Below are 20,163 nucleotides of genomic sequence, written 5' to 3'. Positions count from 1 at the left end.
TTCTATAATTTAGTAATATGCAAATCCCGACAACTTGATTCCCATCTTGTTTGTGGTGAAAGGTGTAGTGAATTAGTGATGTTTTAAATGGCAGGTGAAAACAATATAGATGGCGAAATTGACTAAAACACAAGTCACTGATCCTTTTTACAAATCAGACTAGTTAGCTAATGTAAAGAAAATGTGACATTTAATCAGGTGCGTATACTTAAGATAATATTGTTTTGTCAATTATAAATTTGTTCTACCAGCTTCTGTAAGACTTTCATAATTTGTCCCCAGAGAATATTGGTTGATGATTAGTAGAATCAAAATCATTTTTTCACATAATCAGGTTCTATATTTTAAAGGGATGTTGCATTGTTATACCCGAAATCAGAAAGAAAAAGAAGCAATATATCAGTGTTGTTGAGGGGTATGGTACTAAAATGTGGGCAAGAACATCATCGGACAAGAACACCAACCAACCCAAAAATATCAAAAGCTAGCATTATAAATCACACCTAAAATATTACTGATCGGATCTTTGATGTGCATTACAAAAAGCTGACACCAATTTCTTGCCTTTTTCATTGACACGATCATAATTTTATATCTTTTTCCTCCTTGGGGTAGGTTTGGATACCTTATTGAGATGTTATATATATATAGTAATTGCGATAGAATATATACTAATACACTTAATATGGCTTATTAAAATAAACAAATTATAAATTTTATTAAAATTTGCAAGGCAGTAAATATTATCTTTAATTTAAATAAACCTTAGATTATTAGATTCAAATAGGTAACCAAAAAAATAAATAAATCAATTATAGATGACACATGAGGGTTCTGAAAACTTATTTTTAGAAAAACCTTGAAATATTTGAATAGATCGATGCCTCTATTTAATCAATACAACATTATTGTAAAGTCTTACAAAAAAAAAATCGTTATTATAAAGTTAAATGCGGACAACGAATAATACTATCGGTACGTTTACAATGTAAAGCAGTATTTATTGAAACTTAAATCAGATTATGCTAATTTTGTAATGAGTATTGTTTTATGTTTCCTAAAAAGAGCCATATAGTTGGGAAGAAACCACATTATGATTATTGTGTTTCCAACAAAAAAGATTGATGATTGAAAATCAATAACGAAAAGATTGATACTCCACTTCTGTTGGACTGCAATTTTATCATTAACTGCACTTTGCAAGAAAGCTTAATCGGATCACAGCCCAGGCCTGGGCGTTCGGGTTTGGACTCGGATTTCGGTTCTATTTTGTAACACCTCATAGGTCCCATTCTAGTAAATTTATAAGTACATATCGGATTCGAATATAATACTTCAGTTTTGGATCGGTTCGGATATATCCGAAGTAATCATATATCATTCGGATTCGGGTTATATCGGATCGGTTCAGATATATCCAAAGTAAAATTTAAAATTTATAAGTAAAACATAAGAAATATATACTTCTTTTTATATAATGTAGTATTTAAGGTAATTATTTAAATTTTAAAGTACTTATTGTCAGATATCATATCCAAATAAATATGAAATTGAATATTTGAAGTACATATTTATGTTTTAAATATTTATATTGTATATTAATATGAACATTCGAATAGGTTTGTTCGGATATTTTTTTGATTTTTTGGGTTTTCGGATTATTCGTTTGGATTCGGTTAATAACACTTCGGGTTCGGTTATATTTTGTAACACCGTACAAGATCCATTGAGGTATTTTTTACATTTCGGATTGGGTACAGATCGGGTTTTTTGGTTCGGATTTCGGGTTACGGATTTTATGCCCAGCCCTATATACTGTATAGGTTTCTGCTGAACCTTGTGGTATGATTGTATTTTTAGTAGTGTTTTCTTGTTCTTCTACAAGAAGGATTGAAAATATGCCAGTCACTTTCTTTGTAAATCATTGCATAAATATAAAATCAAGGAAATGTGTGAACCGCTCAAACTAAAAACATATGGTGGACTAATCGTCAACGGTTTAAAGTTTTGATTACTTTGTAGAAGTAAAAAAAAAAAAAAACTTTGTAGTCACACAGAACTCTGTAAAATCATAATTTATACCAAATATTTGAACGTTTATGATAAATTTTTTTTGCGTTCAGATGCTTGCTTTGTCAATTATATAATTAAACTAAACATTATAAAAAATACGAATCCATAGACAAGACAAGTGTGCATTTGAAACAAATGATTGTAGTTTACTGAAACACTACATACTGTATACGATACACTTTACTTGTACAAAACCGATCAAAGACTTACAGAGATGATGTATAAGTACGAAACTTTAAATGATTAAAAATCCAGCCGTATACAAAATGTCAAAAACTATAATAGATTGGTTTTCACTTTATTCTTGACTTTTGATATTCAACTATTAGCCTAAAAACAAGTTGTCACTTGTCACTAGGGTGTACTGCTTTTCATTGCGATCCCCTTCATCTACAGGCTGAAATCACTCAAATCAAAGAAATGCAGAATATAGGTAATTTTTATTTGACAGATAATATCATATGTATTAGGATGGCCACGTGAAAATGGCCCTATATGAAAAAGGTCTGGGCAGTTATGTGTTAGTGTGTGTAATGAGCATGAAGGTTTGACTCTTGCATAATTGCTTGTACAATTTTGGTCTCACTTCAAATTATTGTAACCGCGTCAGTGCCGAACCCATTGTCTTTGTTTATTCAATTTTAATACATTTGTCCTTTTCTTGTTATACAATCTAATATAATACCATATGTGTCATGAAAAAAAAGACGATTTAAATGTTTAACCCGTGTTAGCGGTCAGCCCAAGAAAACAAAACAATGTCCCCCGTGTTAGCTTTCATCAAATAATTTATGTTTTACTATGGTTTTATTTAAGAAACAGATTCAATATTGTAGCTGTAGCATTGACTCGATAGTGCCAAAATTCAGAGTAAACAATACTATACAGCCTATGAATCGAATACATTATATATTTTAAGAGAATCTTGTACAATACATGTTAAACTGGGAACCATTTGTGAGTTTGAATGAGGTAGTTTGAAAAATGTATGATGCATGTTAACTAGTATATTTCCAGTTAATAAGATAAATTAATAGGGACTCCCCCTCTTGATTAGCCGAGTCTTAAGTCTGTTTACGTTGTTGTAAATAAAAGGATAAATTAATAGGGTTAAACATATTGCCTTGACAGCATAAAACGATATTTTGTACAGCAAAAATATAAAAAAAAATGACATTGCTATAAAAGAGGGTTTGTTAAAATAAGAATGATCTCTTCATTGAAATATTTTGGTCTACGACTATATACAGTTTCTCGACTTTTCAATAGACAAATCTTTAAATCGAACTGAAATGAATTTATTATTATCAGTAGATCTTTAAAATGTAATTATCATTCCCATGAATTTCATCTACAAGTAAATTGGAGCCTGGGGTGAGTCCACAATAATTCAACAGCAATAAGAATTACTGTTGCGTACACAGCGAGAGTCGTGATCAGAACTTGAAACTATTCAACTCAAGTATTTCCTATAAATCGTCCATAAATATCATTTTGCAAAACGACACTAATTTATCTTGGAGTGTGAAACTATTAAAGCGAATCTTCAAGCTAGCAAAGGAAAAACAAAATGTGAAAAACAATGGGTACGTACGAGATAATTACGGTGCGATTCTAATAGCAATGAAAACATATAAATTTATGTTGTAAAGATTTTTGTTACTAATGTGTGTATATATAAATAAATAAATAATATAGATCAAGCATAACCTTATGGTACTAATTGCTAATATTAATGCTACTAACCTTTTTTTTTGAAACACATTAATGCTACTAACTAAAGAGAGTCTTTAAATGAGCGAAGTTTTCAACGCTTGCGGTGGTCTTTTTCATATGTAACGCATGCGTAGTTGCTTACACGATTATTTCTTACATGTATATACGTATGTGTTCGAGTGTGTGGTCTGCTCTCAAACTACACCGTTGTTATTATTATTTTTGAGCTAGTAGTCCGATTCGTTTTTGTTTTGGAACATTTCTAGCAATCTGATTCAACAATTCGAATTGAGCAAGAACTGGATTTGTAGATACGTATACGGTATACCACTTACTATCAAGTCACGTTCCAACTCTTTTATCTCATCGGCGGTTTAGCAGTTGAAGAAATAACGCTTTTGCTATTTTCTTATTATATACTTCTCCAGTTTCACATAGATAGATTTTTTAATATTTTCACACATATTAAAAAAATACACATTAAACTATCATAGTAAATGTATTATTTTTGATAATTTTCTATAATTTTTAATAATTTGTAATCAATAGTAATTTAATAAAATCAATTAATTTTTTTAAAGTTTACAATTTTTTTATAAAAAACATAAAAAATACATTTTTATAAAACAAATTAAAAAAAACTGTCTTTATGGAACGGAGGGAGTAGATCCCTTGCTCCACATGTTTGCTTATATACTCAATCTATTTCATCCTAAAAAAAAGTTTGACTTCTCTTTGTATAGTTCCAAAAGATGTTGTGTAACGGCCTACCAAGCTAACTACCTAGTTGACTTCAAATACTACCATATACGGAACAACAAATTTATTAGTACTAGAGTAGACATGACCGTTTTTCCGAGTCAATCAGGTTTTTTTTCTTCTTGCTGAAAAAAAAATATATTTAGTATAAAGTAATAATAAAACTGCAAAAAATCGATCCAACGATACGACCATTTTTGTTTTAAATCTTAAACATTTTTTTTATTAGTTTACAAGGCGACCAAAGAAACAAAGTATCATGACTTGGTTGGATTAGTTATGTTTAGCCTTAAACTTGGGCATTCTAGAATTCAGTTGTACATATAAAAAATCTAATGTAAATTGGGGCTTTAAAATAAAATGCATTTCGACTTAGAAACACCATTTTCTAAACGTCATTTTCTCAAATCTTATTCGCATTATCTTTTAATTAGGTAACGATGGTGTCGCAGACATGATTAATTGATTTAGCTACTTAGAGACGCATTATCTTTTTTTTTTGGGGGAACACAAGAGACACAATATGTCAATATCTAAGTGATCTTGATTTAAGATGGATTCAGGAAGTTTATTTTCTTTCACAAATGCATAATCATACTCTATGGCTTCGTTTATCTATAATTTCAGTTTTCTTTTATGAAAATAATACGAGGCCAAATACTATAGGATTTTTCCAAAATACTTGAACTTTAGTCAGAAGTTTTTTTAAAAAAAATTTGTTAACTGCATTTCTTGCTTGAGGGTTTTAGTTGTGGACCAAATTGGTAAAATGGAAGAAATTAAAGTTGAATTGTGAAAGCTCAAGGTGAGGAAATTGAGACCATCCTTATTGGTATCATGTCTACTTAATTTTACTAACATCTCAGTTTTTCTCTTTTTCATTCTGGTCTACTTTTACTAACATCTCCCAGGATACTAATTTAATTTTCATCAATTTGCTGAAAAATGTAGAGAACTGGCCTTTTATGGATGTATTCAAAAATAGAGAAAAAACAATTAAAATTTTCATTGCCTTTTAGTGGAAAAAACAGGAAGTAACTCAACTCAAATAAAACCAAGCTCAAATGGATTACTAATTACACAAAATTTGACCTTTTCAATGAACAGAACCAATAAATGATTTGAGCAAAAATAAAAATAAGAACCAATAAATCGGGCTAAAAAAATTAGTGGATTTTAAAAGAAATTTTGTCTTGACTTTTTCTCCCGCAATCCACCAACATTAAATTTTAGCAGATACAAATTTTAGAAGATCATTATCTCTTACCAACTAATTTGACTAAACCAATCATGGTGGACCGATCAAATAGTGGAAGATTCGCTATTGAATAGAAATTAAGACAGATTTGTATGTGTGTTTCAGGTTAGCTCACTACAAAATTTTGTTGTTGTTTACCATCATTTATTTCATTTATTTTGCATTAGCTGCAAACGATGTTAAAAAATTACATTGCTTAACTAAATGATTCTGAAAGTGTTGTTGTTTCATGATTTAAGTTTTCATATATACAAAAAATATCTAAGAGTTGTTTTCAACCTTATTTGTTAGTATTTAGTTTCATTTACTTCAGCATTTTTTCAAGGACTAACTGAAATATATATAACATTATATTATATGAAATAAAAAGGAAACTAAAACAGTCAATTTTCATAAGATGGAGCATTTTTTTTCCTCTGGTATTTTATTAAAGGTACAAGATCCAAATAAAAGGTATATTGGAGCATGTTCTTGAGATATTTCTTATATTAATGATATATTTGTTAAAATTAAATGAAGACAAATAAAAAGCATAAAAATAGAAGAAGAAGAGATAAATGAAATACGAAAATGGATGATGGAAAACAAATTGAGAGCTTAAAAGAACGTGCCGTTATTAAAGAGTGAGTGATTATGATGGGGCCACAACACTTGTAATGGAATCTACATTTTCACCTTTTTTTTAAGAAATTCTGTAAACAAAAATACTTTAATAAACTAATTTAAAACCAATATTATAATCACTAACACAGTTCTCTTTCACGGCCATATTCACAAATTACCAATTTGTCTAGATTCCGACACATCCACCATCCTCTTTACCACTATATATAGAGACAACTCCAAGATGAAGAAAGAACAGAGTCATCATTATTAGCCTTTTGAGACAACAATACAAAATAAAGAAAATACAACTTTAAACTGCTTCAGTAGTAGCAAAATGGAGAGAAAGCCTCTGGAAGTTGAGTCCACCGATCATCAGAAACCTTCCTCCGCCGTGTACGACGGCTCTGCTACGGCGGTTGATTCTGTTGAAGAAGAAGTTCAGGAAACCAAACTCGTTTATAGAGGCTGGAAAGTCATGCCTTTCATCATAGGTAACGCATATGTTTTTAAACATATTAAAAATATAAATTTTTGATAAAAAAATAAATCATTTTCTTTGATTGGTATATTTCCAAAGTTTTAGAAACTATATTTCTAGAAATTTCCTGTAATTAAATTTTGACAATTTTCTTCTCTGTTTCTAGAAACTATATTTTGTTGCTTTGATTTTATCATTCTTTGTGTTGTTGTCTTAAGCTTTGACTTAGTCAAACAGTAATTTAACCCAAAAGAGTGAGATCTTGAGTTTGAAGATGTTTCAGAACACATAAATGATCAAGAATCTCTTGTTTGATTCTTCGTTTGGTTGCTAAGGTCAAAGTCTTATGATCTTTTCTTCTTGCATGTTGTTATTACCAGGAAACGAGACATTTGAGAAGCTTGGGATCATTGGAACACTATCAAACCTTCTGGTTTACTTAACTGCTGTCTTCAACATGAAGAGTATCACAGCCGCAACAATCATCAACGCCTTTAGTGGCACAATCAACTTCGGAACCTTCGTTGCTGCCTTCCTTTGCGACACTTACTTCGGTCGTTACAAGACACTAACCGTCGCGGTCATCGCATGTTTTCTTGTAATAATCCATCCTCTATAACCTTTTCTTCCTCCACAAGCAATCTTGGTTTATAAACCTAAAAAAAAAATCTGGTTCTTGTTTTGGTAGGGATCACTTGTGATACTATTAACTGCTGCAGTACCACAACTGCATCCAGCTCCATGCGGAATAGCCCTCACGTGTACAGGCCCAAGTGGCGGCCAGATAGCCTTTCTACTAATGGGTCTTGCCTTTCTTGTGGTGGGAGCAGGTGGGATTAGACCGTGTAATCTTGCTTTTGGAGCTGATCAGTTTAACCCTAAAAGCGAGTCAGGGAAGAGAGGGATTGATAGTTTCTTTAACTGGTACTTCTTCACCTTCACGTTCGCGCAGATCTTGTCGCTGACACTAGTTGTCTACATCCAGTCTAACGTCAGTTGGACCATCGGTTTAACCATACCTGTCGTGTTAATGTTCTTGGCCTGCGTGATCTTCTTTGCGGGTGATAAGTTGTATGTCAAGATCAAAGCCTCAGGTAGTCCATTGGCTAGTATAGCTCAAGTTATAACGGTTGCTATCAAGAAACGTGGGTTAAAGGCTGTGAAGCAGCCTTGGGTTAACCTTTACAATTACTACCCACTAAACTACGCAAACTCTAAGCTCAAGTACACCGACCAGTTCAGGTAAAGACACACGGTTATAAATAATATCTTTCCACTTTTGTTTACTTAGAAAGCAAGCTTTCTTTTTTTTGGTAGGTTTCTTGATAAGGCGGCGATCTTGGCTCCTGAAGACAAGTTGGAGGCTGATGGTAAGCCTACGGATCCATGGAAGCTATGTACAATGCAACAAGTTGAAGAAGTGAAGTGCATTGTGAGAGTGCTTCCTATATGGTTCGCTTCATCAATCTATTACTTGACCATCACACAACAAATGACCTACCCAGTCTTCCAAGCCCTCCAGAGCGATCGTCGCTTAGGCTCTGGAGGGTTTGTGATTCCTGCAGCCACCTATGTGGTCTTCTTGATGACGGGAATGACTGTTTTCATCATAATCTACGACCGCGTACTCGTGCCTACCTTGAGAAGAATCACCGGTATAGACACCGGGATCACGCTCTTGCAAAGGATAGGAACCGGGATTTTCTTCGCCTTTTTGAGCTTGGTAGTGTCTGGTTTCGTCGAGGAACGGAGGAGGACTTTCGCATTGACTAAACCAACACTCGGTATGGCGCCACGGAAGGGAGAAATCTCCTCAATGTCAGCTATGTGGCTGATACCGCAGCTCACACTCGCGGGTGTAGCCGAGGCATTTGGAGCTATTGGACAGATGGAGTTTTACTACAAGCAGTTCCCCGAGAACATGAGGAGTTTCGCCGGCTCCATCTTCTATGTGGGAGGAGGAGTTTCTAGTTACCTCGGCAGCTTCTTGATTGCAACGGTACACAGGACGACGCAGAACTCGGCTGGCGGTAACTGGTTGGCTGAAGATTTGAACAAAGGAAGATTGGATTTGTTTTACTTCATGATCGCTGGAATCTTGGCGGTTAATTTTGCTTACTTCTTGGTGATGTCAAGATGGTATAGGTACAAAGGAAGTGATGATGAAGTGACAGCTTATGAAACAAATGGAGATGTGATCAAACAACAAGACAAGAACAAAGTCTAATGATCATGTGGTTTCTCATCTTCTGGAAGCTTTTAGACTTAGTTTTTGGTCAGCTTCATACCATTTACAACTCTTTGGACTCTTTGAAATAAGCTAAGTAATCATATACTTGTTATAGCTCTTTTTCTTTTTTCCTGATTTGCTATATTACATCACATCTCTTTTTTTTCTATCACTGTGGAGGAGAAGGAGATCATAAGTTCAGATGTATTACAGAATAACAATTTGTTTTGCATTTTAAGGATTATGTTTTCTACTTCTGATCATTACCACAACAGAACAAACTTAAAAAGGAAAGCAAACACAACAAAACACTACTTAGGAAATTGATACTTATATGCATAACAACTTTGTATCAAAGTTTCAAACAGAGACATCACTTTCTTGAATGACATTGAGAGGCTCTCTCTAGGCTTCTATCAGACTGTGTAGGACTGTTGAATGGTTTCAATGTCAAGACCTTTAAGTCTCACCACAGATTCAACGTGACCCTTGAGTGTGTGAAGCTCCCTCAACCTATCAAAGTGTAAAAGACACTGAGATATATATAACAATGTTCAGGTTTTGAGTAGAGTAGATGAGTCTTTTACCTAGCGATCTCTGCTCTTCTCTTAGCTTCTTCAGCCATTTGAGAAAGCTCGTTGAAATGGGTTCGTTCTGGGAACATCTTAGCATCTGGTGCTTGCAGGCCATGCAGCGTCCTCTGCGCATGTGCCCATTGTAACTCCCTTTGCTCCTTCCCAAAGTCTTTCTTCCTAGTGAATGCAATCTGTGGAAACATACACAGACACCATTATAATCAAACGTATAGAAAAGGCTATCATATATGGAAAGAATCTTTGATATACATACCCTTTGTTCAATAACAAGATCCCAAGCTCTGCCACTAAGTGCATAGCGTATCAAGAACTTGATGATGTCAAGAGGAATGTAGAAGACAATGTTGTAAAGCCAAATGACTCCAGCCCATCCCCACCCTATCCCTTCAATTGCAGCAAAGCTCCAATTTGCATAGACTGCAATTAGAGTAGCCACCTGTTTGCAAGAAAATGGTTTCAAGAAAACACAACAGCAGTTTATAAACTCTGACTTGAGTGCTGAACACTGACCAATTGTGCGAGGATAAAAGCTATCACAAGCAACATCCCAGGACGTTCCACATAGGACCAGCTCCTTGACCGGGTCACAAAGATAAGCGCCTGACTTATAATGCTGACTTGTAGGTATATGGCTGAGGCAAGCTTCCTGAAATCATCATGTGCTGTTTTCTCCAAGGTTGAAACTCCAAACGTTCGCTGAAACAAGCGTTTGATGTGTTAATGAGGCACATAGAAATATAACACTGAAGAGTAGAGAGAGATTTATACCGGGAAGAAGTCGGTTTTATATGCAACCCAGAAGAATATAACTGTCATCATTGCCATGTAGCTCCCAAACACAACACCAGTTGCAAAAATCTCAGACAGTTTCCAGCTATCTGGAAGAGGGGAAGGTTTCACCCTATCCTTTGATATTGTCATAATAGTTCCTACAAGAGTCAATGCCACAAGAGTTGATCAATCAATATAACAAGTCTCTAGAGATATTTAGATTGAAGAATGTAAAAAGTTATGAACGTACCATCGTTAAGGATTGCTATGATAAGAACCATGAAGGGAGGGAAGTCAAACTTCCATATGAGAGCCAGCAGCATGAAGCCAAGCTGAAACAAGTAAGTAGCATACATATGAACATCAACTTGTAATAGAAAGTGGGAAAAAAACAAAAAAATATTCAAATGGTAACTTACAACAATACGGATTGTGATGGAAACAGCATAGATCTGTCCATAAAAACAAGAAGGTAGCACAAGTTAATTGGTTTTATCAAACAAAGTAACAATTGAGATTAAGAAGAAAGGTTATACTCACAGTATAGTTTTTCATTCTCTGGAAGATAGCTCGGCTGGTCAAGACAGCACTGATGATAACACTGAGACCAGGCTCAGTCAAAACAATATCCGAAGCACTACGAGCTGCGTCAGTTGCATCAGCAACTGCAATGCCAATGTCAGCCTTTTTAAGAGCAGGAGCATCGTTTACTCCATCACCAGTCATTCCACATATATGCTTCCTTGCTTGCAATCTCTTCACTATCTCATACTTATGCTCTGCAGTTTCATGACAAAATGGTTTAGTTCTGAGTTGAATGTGCTGGACAAAAAGCAAAGAAACCTTACCAGGGAAGACGCCAGCGAAGCCATCAGCTTTTTCTATGAGATCATCAACAGGTAAAGCACCTATAGACTCATCCTTGTTTTGTCCAAGCAAAGCAGATGAAGGGTACATGTTGGTTCCCATCCCTAAACGGCGTCCTGTTTCTTTTCCTATAGCTAACTGATCACCTGCAGAGTGTCATGAGCCTTTAGCAATGACACATAAATTAATAAAAAAAAGAGAGAAGCAAAGTATTAATTCTGGAAGTTTCTTAAACTAATAAATCGGGTTTTGAGGCTACTATAAATACCGGACTAAAAGATTGTAAATTTATTTATTCACATAATCAATATATTCGTTTATGCTCTTAAGTTTTTTTGCTTTCTTCGAGTTGATTCGCGTTTGTTCATAACACAAAGCTCTTATACGCCAAAGAAACCAAGGACTAACCTGTGATCATTTTGACATTCACACCAAGGTTTAAGGCTCTTCTGATTGTCTCTGCACTGTCATGCCTAGGTGGGTCAAAGAGAGGCATGAGGCCCACAAATTGCCAAGGGCCTCCAGCACTTTCCTTTGTCCCTTCAGGAACTTCCTGCAAAAAGGCTTACAACTTTAGAATCTTGTATCAAACTTGAGGAGCAAGCATGTTTCTCCAGTTACCTGGTATGCCACGGCAAGAGACCTCAAACCCCTTTCAGCAAACTTGTCGATAACAGCATGAACTCTCCTCTCAATCTCTGACTTATTGTGGGCAAGACTTAGAATCTGAGACATTGGAAACACAATCAGCTATTTGCACCAAGAAACTGTTAAAGAAATAATGTATAAATAGTAACCAATAGATAGCTTACTTGCTCAGGTGCACCTTTGCTGACTCTATGCATTTTACCATCACTGTCAATATACGTCAGAGCCGTCCTTTTATCAGTGGGGTTGAATGGAAGAAAGTGAACCTCTCTAACACCAGCTCTTGCCTCTTTAGGGTCTGCAAGCATCCCAACAATAGCAGCATCTATTGCATCTTGGTTCTCAAGTCTAGACGCTTGAGCTGCCATTAGGACAACAGCATCCGCATCCACACCTTTAGTGAAAACCTACAAGAAACTTGTGCTCATTCAGAAAATGTGCATAGAATAAGCAACAAACCTAAAGTTACCTCTATGAGATTCTTGTCAACAGTGAGTTTATTCAGTGTTAATGTCCCGGTCTTGTCACTGCAAAGCACATCCATGCCAGCCATTTCCTCAATAGCTGTCATCCTCTTGGTGATTGCTCCCTGCTGAGACAATCTATGAGAGCCAATGGCCATGGTCACAGACAGAACCGTTGGCATGGCGATTGGGATACCACCAATGAGAAGGACAAGGAGGTTATCAATCCCAGGGCGGTATGCTCGGTGTTGAATTGGATACATGACAACAATCTCAATTAACATCCCTACTGCAATGGAGCAGATGCAGAAGTTCCCAATGGCAGTTAAGACCTGAACACAAGAAAACAAAAGCATATTAGTATATACTCTGAACCAAACCATATACCATATGAAGAAGAATACTTGCCTGTTGAAAATGGCCAACTTGGTTGGTTGTATCAACAAGATGAGCAGCTTTTCCGAAGAAGGTGTGGACTCCTGTTGCAATCACAACTGCCTCAAGCTCTCCTTGTTTGCATGTGGAGCCTGAGTACACACCATCCCCTGGACCTTTGGTTACTGGGAGAGATTCACCAGTAAGAGAAGACTACAGAACAAAAAGGTTCACAAAAGCTTCAGTAACAAATTATTATTCTTAAAGTAATTAAGTAACACATGGTGAACCTGATCTATCTTGAGAGGGTCTCCTTCGAGAAGGCGAGCATCAGCAGGAACAATGTCACCAAGCTTGATGCTGATGATGTCTCCAGGGACAAGAATTGCAGCATCCTGCTCACCCCACCTTCCATCTCTCAGTACCTTCACAAAAGGTTTGTGACAAGAGATGCTTAAAAAACAAGTGGTAGTAGCATTAAGCAAGAATGTTAAACCAAACCTTTGCTTTGGGAGCAAGACGTGCCATGAGAGCAGCAGCGGCATTACCAGCGTTGTTCTCCTCAATGAAACTGATGGTGGAGTTTATCACAAGCAGAGTGATGATACCAACAAAGTCTTGCCAGTCAGGAGGCTTCCCCTGAGGAATCATCAACACAAAATGAAAATAAATAAAGAGTTAAACTTTAAAAAGTGAAAACATGTAGGAGGGTGTAGAGTTTGCTCACTCCTCCATTAGCAAGTGCAATAGCCATGATGGCAGCAGCTTCCATCACCCATGAGAGAGGGTTCCACATGAATCCTAGAAACTTCAGAAATTTGCTTTCCTACAAAAATAAAAAAGAAAACTTTATTCCTTAAGACATAGAAAGTATAATCCTTTTGGAGCTATATGCCATGGAATATTCAAGAACAGAACCTATAGAATCCAAAGTTACACCCTTTTTTTTTCTCAAATTCATAAAAGACACATAAAGCTATAACCTTTTTCTCTTCAAGCTTGTTGTGACCAAAGAGGGCAAGCCTCTCATCAGCAGCAGCTGTAGTGAGACCTTCTCTGCTACATCTCAGACTCTCAAAAACTTCTTCAATTGGCACATTTTCCTTAAAATAAAATAAAAAAAAAAACCTTTAAGACTCTTTTTGTCCAAGAGAATTTAAACATTATAGAAACAGAACAAAGTGTAGATCTGTTACCAGATCCACAGTTTCTTTCAGAACAGCCTCAAGGACCTCTTCCTTGTCTCCCATATTCTTCTGTTTGCTCCAAGAAAAAACAAAAAAAAAAGAAACAGACAAATTATCAGAAAAAGCAAACACTAGAAGAAAACTTCAGTACCAAGAAAAAAAAAGGTTAGATGTGTAGAGGAACCTGTAATTGTTAAGGCCTTCTTGTTTGTGTTCTTGGGTTTGAGAGAAACAAGAAATGAAAGAAGAGTGGAGAAGATGAGGAAACCGCTAAAGGTTAGTGGCAGTATGGGAAGCTAACACACACACTCTGCCCCCACTGTAATATCCTTTCCTTTTTCTCCTATTTAATTAATTTAAGTCTTGCCTTTTTCAACATTTTTACTCCTTTACGTCAAAATCTTTAACTACAATGGGTAATTAACTAATTAATTAATTATTAAGTGGTCCTTCAAATAAATTTGGTTAAGGTAAATTTAATTTAATCTTTTTGATAGAGGAAATGGTTTTATTTGAAATGCAGTAAATATGATTATTATTTGGAATAGCAGTAACTACAGTCTTCACAGCTGTAACTATTAAGTGCTATGGTGTGTAGGTGCTAGATTATTTTAAACGTTATACCTTTGCAATTATTGGCTACTAGTATGTTTGGCAGATTCATAAATAAAAAATAATGATCTCTTTATATTTAGGTATTTGAATACAAAAATACAGTGAAAAAACGTTGCCGGAGACTGCGACTTCTCTCTCTTCTCTGAGATGAGGTGAAGCTTTCGCCGGAGCTCTAGCGACGATTTCGATTCTCTTTCTTTGAGCGTTTGTCTCTGGGAAGCCTTGCTCCTTAAGCAGGCTTCGCCGGCTCTGTTTCCGGGTGAAGGTGACTCCCTTAGCATCTTTCTCGCCGGCTCTTCCCTGCGTCGTACGATCTCCGATTAATCTCCTATCTGGACGGATAATTTGGGATTGGTTGGATGATGATCTTGATGAAAGGCTTGCTCTGTAGCAAAGGTTATGGGTTTGGATGAGATCTTGGCTTATGCGATTGATTCTCTCTAAACGGGGTTGGTGTGTTGCTGATAAAGCCCAAAACATCCAATACAGTTGTTGGATGTGGGCTCTATCGGTGTTTGTGGTTGAGTGACCGGTGATTCCGGTGGCCGATTTGCTTTGCTTGGATCGAAGATGAAGTTTGAAATCGGAAAAGTTGGTGAAGAATCGTGTTCCCGATTTGGTTTCGGTGATAACACGGTGGATTACGGTGAATCGTCGGGGAGCATCGCCGGCGTTGATTTTTGGGAGCGACGAAAGTAGTGAAGGAACTGGCGACATGTGGCTCCTCGTAGCCGAGATATAAACACGTGTCCTGCCATTATGTTTGTTTTTGCCGCTTGGTGTCTTACGAGATATTTTGATGGGTTTCTAGGGCTGGTCCACTTTTTTTGGTTTGTTGGGCCTCTTTGTTAGGGGTTTATGTGTTTGTTTGGTTGTATGGGCTCTGCCCATTTGGGCTTCTGCTGTTTAATAAAAAATATTCAGAGAAAAAAAAAAAAGAATACAAAAATACAGTAAAAATTAACATTTAGACAAAAAAATCAGTAAAACCAAAACTCCATTATTACTTTTAGAACAAAACACCATTATTATGTTAGATGTTTCATTTGTGTAAGCCTCCAACTTTCATGCAAATAGGTCAAAAACAAGTAACGTACACGAAACCCATACATGTTTCTTGTGATTCAAATTCATATACAAATACATTTAATTGAAGTAGTTTTGTCCCAACTAACACACTTAAAAAGATCATTACATAAAGACAACAATGTAAGCGGATAAAACGTTAAATCAAGTTTATATTTTGGTGAGAATTAGTTGCCATTTAAAAGAGTACAACCTTTAGAGTACAGCTTCGTAAACTGCAGGAGTTGAAAATGACCATTGGTAAAAAAACAATTTCATTACAAAAATAATAATACTAGATGGGTGAATAAATGCGAATGGGCCGAGAAACAGCTATATGTCCCATGTGCATAAAAAATTGTAGCCATATGATGTCAGCATCGTAAAGCGACACGTGTCAAGGGGAAGAAACAGTTCACAGTTTACCACACACAAGCCAAGAAACAAAAACACAACCCACGTGAAGCGACCTTTGTTGTTCTGTTTTATTCTTTTTCAATTAATAAAAGGATCTTTTTATTTTATCTTATTTTTGTAAAAAGGTACCACCAATTGAATTCCGTACGGTACCTGTCCGTAAAGAGGTAGTGTTTTCCACTACATTGATGATTTTTTTCTCTTTACTTCTTTCTTTCCTTCCTCTTTTGTTTCCGACTTCTTATCATTTTTTTTTCCAACTCTAGTGAATTAATAATCTATACAAATATTTTTTGCGTACTGGTTCAGTTTATCTTTTTTTTTATCAACTGGTTCAGTTTATCTTTGTTTTCAAATTCTCTAATATATGATACTTTCTTCAAATTTTAAGAACATAAACTTTCATCATAACTTTTTTTTTCTTTTGGGTCAAATGATGGATTTCAGGTTTGTAATCACATTTAAAGCCTACAAAGAAGGCCCAACCACATTTAGGATTATCTATCTCTTAGTTCTCTTGCTGCATGTTTAACCAATAAAGTAAATTTAAAATAAATAAAAGTCTTTTAACAATAAAAGCCCACTATTATTAGCATGTTTACTTTAAAATCATGAACTAACTAAAATCAGTAATGGGCATTTTTACAAATAAAAGCCCACTAGTAGCCTATTTTGATATCATGAACTAACTCATGTAACGGAGATAGATTGATCGAGAGAGTGAAGGAAGAGAAAAAAGATGAAGACGACGAAAGTAGGGAAAGTGTTCTACCCAAAAAAAAGTAGTGAAAGTGATGAACCCTAGTGATGGTTACCGAAAACAGATTTGCAAGAGGGAGATTAAACGTGTGAGTTATCGTATTCAAGTTTATAGAGTTCTTTAATAGTTAAATTATGGAAAGTAATACATAGGTTAATGTGGTGTAGAGACTGAAGGTGCTTTGGTCAAAGTAAGAAAACATAAGAAGAGACAGCTTGAAGAACTCTCAAAGTGGTGTAGAAGAAGAAAAGGTAATTCTCTAAGTAGAGTTAGGAGGTTTTACTACTTCTATTCCACAGTTACCTCCCATCTTATGATTTGTTTTTTTTTTTTTTTATCATTTTGAACGTTCCGAGAACCTACAACTCTTCTGGGTACAGGCAAGTTTTTTTCTTAATGACTAATTTTGATAGATTTTACAAGAGACAAAAACTGTATGCATGCCATTTCTTACTAACTCCATGTTTTTCCATATTGTAGAGGCATCATTTTCCAGAGAGCAAGCGGTTCAAGAAAGCTCCTTTGTAGAGGAGTTATGACTTAAGTTATCAGTCTGATCTTATTTTTATTAACTCCGATTCAGGGTTAACATTTGGTTGTTTAAATATTAAGTTTTCGTATGTTTTATGACTTGTCATATGATGTAACCGGTGCATGAGTAATTTTTTGCAGTCGGGACTTGTATTATATTAAAACAGAAATCAGAATATTTATGATTAACAAAATCATAAGAGATTTTAAATTTACCTTCCAATATAGATGATGCTAGCCTAACAAAAAAAAATAGAATTCTTGGTTAGAATTCACTTTAAAATTTTGTATCTTTTTCATTTCAAAACTTATTCTATAAAACCGAAGTTATTAGGAATACATATATCCCACGAATGACATTAACTAATATATAAATGGTTAAGGTCAATCCACTAATTGCAAATTGGTTTTAAGTTGGAAGGAAACCCATAATAAACCTGAATCTAACATGGTATCAAAGCCCATATCCAAAAACACCCTAAACTCCTAATTAATATACCATTCCAACCGGGTTTATAGGTCGTACTTAATCCTTCCCGACCGGGTATAAAAGATCGTAATTAACTCGTTCGACCAAGTATAACTGTCCTAAAGTTCTGAGATTTATGGCCGATAAGAGCCATCATCTCGAAGAAGTGTATTAGAGATATATATTCCACATCGGAAATTCTAAAGGACATTAACAAATATATAAAGGGGTTCTTTTTCGCGCCAACACTACGCTTCATGTAACTGGATGGTGTGATGCTGATTAGGGCGCATGTCCGGTCACACGTCGATCACTAACCGGCTGGATTATACAGTTTGGGACTTCACCTATTTGTTAGAAAATGAAGAAACAAGATGCTATTTCACTCTCTTCCACTGAAGCTGAGTTCCGTGCAATGAAAGCAATCACTAAGGAACTCATTTGGATCAGAGGACTTCTCTCTGAACTTGGTCTACCACATGATGGACCAATGACCATATGCTGCGACAATAAATTGTCAGAAGTACTCTAGCATTGGTAATTCAAATGGCGTGAAGTTGTTTTAGCAGAAAGAAACTGATTCATAATTATTAAAAAATACGGGATGAAAAAAGATATAAGTCATGTAAATGGAAGATTCACTTTGTTGGTAATAGAAACTGGAGTGCTAATAAAATGGGTTTGAAATTGGTGCGTCATTTTGATAGTGTTGACCGTGAAATTTAAGAGACCATAGATATTTAGTAAAATTTAAATAAAATGCTTTAAAATAATATTCATATTTATCTAAACTATTAAAGGAGAAACATTCTGAAAAATGTACATAAACAAAGTCGTTGCACCTTTTCATTAACTAGCAATATTTTTGGTCTTACCATAATATTTGACTAACGATTCGTAACCTAAAATTTCTTTAACAATAATTTATTACGTCACATTTTTTTGTATATAACAAAGTTATATGGCATATAAACTTTTATTTATTAGGCCATGTTCTACACGAAAATGATATATACAATATAGAGTATATATTTTATTATACTATTTTCTCTAAACAAGTCTCATTAATCTCATTTTAAAAAAAAAACTATTATCAGATTTTCTAGGGTTTTAACAGGACAAATCAAATAGTTTATAGTTTTATGTATTACTACAAAATACATCAGTTTCTTAAAAAGATGTTATCAGTTTTTCCTGGTTTTTTTACCGATTTTTAAATTAATAAAATAGAGCTTATGATAAACATGAAAAAAAATATGCATATCCAAATTATATAGGTTTCGGATTTACCGGCTCAACCGCGGCTCTAACAATAATTTTTTACGTCACATTTTTTTTACATAACAAAGTTATACGGCATATAAACTTTTATTTATTAGACCATATCATGTTCTACACGAAAATGATATACACAATATATAGTATATATTTTATTATACTCTTTACTCTAATCAAGTCTCATTAACCTCATTTAAAAAAAAAAACTATTATCAGATTTTCTAGGGTTTTAACAGGACAAATCAAATAGTTTATAGTTTTATGTATTACTATAAAATACATCAGAAGTTTTTTTAAAAAATATTATCAGTTTTCCTGGTTTTTCTTAGCGATTCTTAAATTAATAAAATAGAGCTTATGATAAACATGAAAAACATATGCATATCCAAATTATATAGGTTTCGGACCGGCTCAACCGCGGATCCAAATAGAATATCTTAATTTATATGTAGATTACATATGTACCCCCCTCCCCCATTGGTTTTCAATTCTGTTTCAGTTTTTCAGCTTTTATCCAAAAAATAAATAAATTTAAAACTAACACTATACTCCCTCTGCTCCTAAATGATCCATGTTTTGGAAAAAATATTTGTTTTAAAAAGATGTATATTCTATGTTTTCTATGAAAAAATTGCAAACTTTAAGAAAATTAATTGGTTTTATTAGATTACTATTGGTTAAAAGTTGTTGAAAATTGAAAATTACACAAAACGATACATTTATTATAGCGATTTAATGCGTTTTCTTAATATGCGTGAAAACTCTAAAAAGTTTATTTTTTAGGAACGGAGGAAGTATTACTTAACGACAATTTTGTGAAATAACGAACATGCCAACACAAAATAACATAAATCATATAAAACTCATACTAATTATGTTAGTTAAAATCAATTTAATATTCAAATAAAGTGCTAAACTTTCTGGTGTTTTTTTTCTTAAGTTGTTACATTACACTATAATTAAAATTATAAAAATTATTTGAAAAAAGGTTTTGACTGAC

At 34.5% G+C, this 20,163-nt stretch overlaps 2 protein-coding genes across 5 annotated transcripts; one reads left to right on the top strand and one right to left on the bottom strand.

Annotated features, from left to right (window-relative positions):
• Positions 1–6,471: 6,471 nt before the first annotated feature.
• On the top strand, positions 6,472–9,358 carry LOC103855019 (protein NRT1/ PTR FAMILY 2.11). Its single transcript, XM_009131979.2, has 4 exons — positions 6,472–6,903; positions 7,271–7,488; positions 7,579–8,132; positions 8,208–9,358. The coding sequence occupies exons 1-4, from the start codon at positions 6,747–6,749 to the stop codon at positions 9,115–9,117; spliced, it is 1,839 nt and encodes a 612-aa protein (XP_009130227.2). The 5' UTR covers positions 6,472–6,746; the 3' UTR covers positions 9,118–9,358.
• LOC103855020 (ATPase 11, plasma membrane-type) lies at positions 9,309–14,407 on the bottom strand. 4 transcript variants are annotated; one of them, XM_009131981.3, is made up of 20 exons: positions 14,213–14,406; positions 14,038–14,097; positions 13,825–13,944; positions 13,569–13,667; positions 13,343–13,480; positions 13,132–13,266; positions 12,875–13,054; positions 12,472–12,798; positions 12,167–12,409; positions 11,976–12,080; positions 11,763–11,907; positions 11,336–11,500; positions 11,028–11,266; positions 10,907–10,939; positions 10,738–10,819; positions 10,485–10,645; positions 10,227–10,412; positions 9,970–10,152; positions 9,708–9,886; positions 9,309–9,633 (listed from the first exon to the last, which is right to left on the bottom strand). In XM_009131981.3, the coding sequence occupies exons 2-20, from the start codon at positions 14,089–14,091 to the stop codon at positions 9,537–9,539; spliced, it is 2,871 nt and encodes a 956-aa protein (XP_009130229.1). In that variant the 5' UTR covers positions 14,092–14,097; positions 14,213–14,406; the 3' UTR covers positions 9,309–9,536. The 4 variants fall into 4 exon arrangements, with proteins under 4 accessions (XP_009130229.1, XP_009130228.1, XP_033139357.1 ...); XM_009131980.3 differs by having other exon boundaries at positions 11,028–11,500; positions 14,213–14,407; XM_033283466.1 differs by having other exon boundaries at positions 10,738–10,939; positions 14,213–14,407.
• Between the last annotated feature and the right edge of the window lie 5,756 nt (positions 14,408–20,163).

The sequence above is a fragment of the Brassica rapa genome, chromosome A02 (assembly GCF_000309985.2).
Source record: "Brassica rapa cultivar Chiifu-401-42 chromosome A02, CAAS_Brap_v3.01, whole genome shotgun sequence".
In the NCBI taxonomy this organism is placed as follows: Eukaryota; Viridiplantae; Streptophyta; class Magnoliopsida; order Brassicales; family Brassicaceae; genus Brassica; species Brassica rapa.
This window is presented reverse-complemented; position numbering and strand designations above follow the sequence as displayed.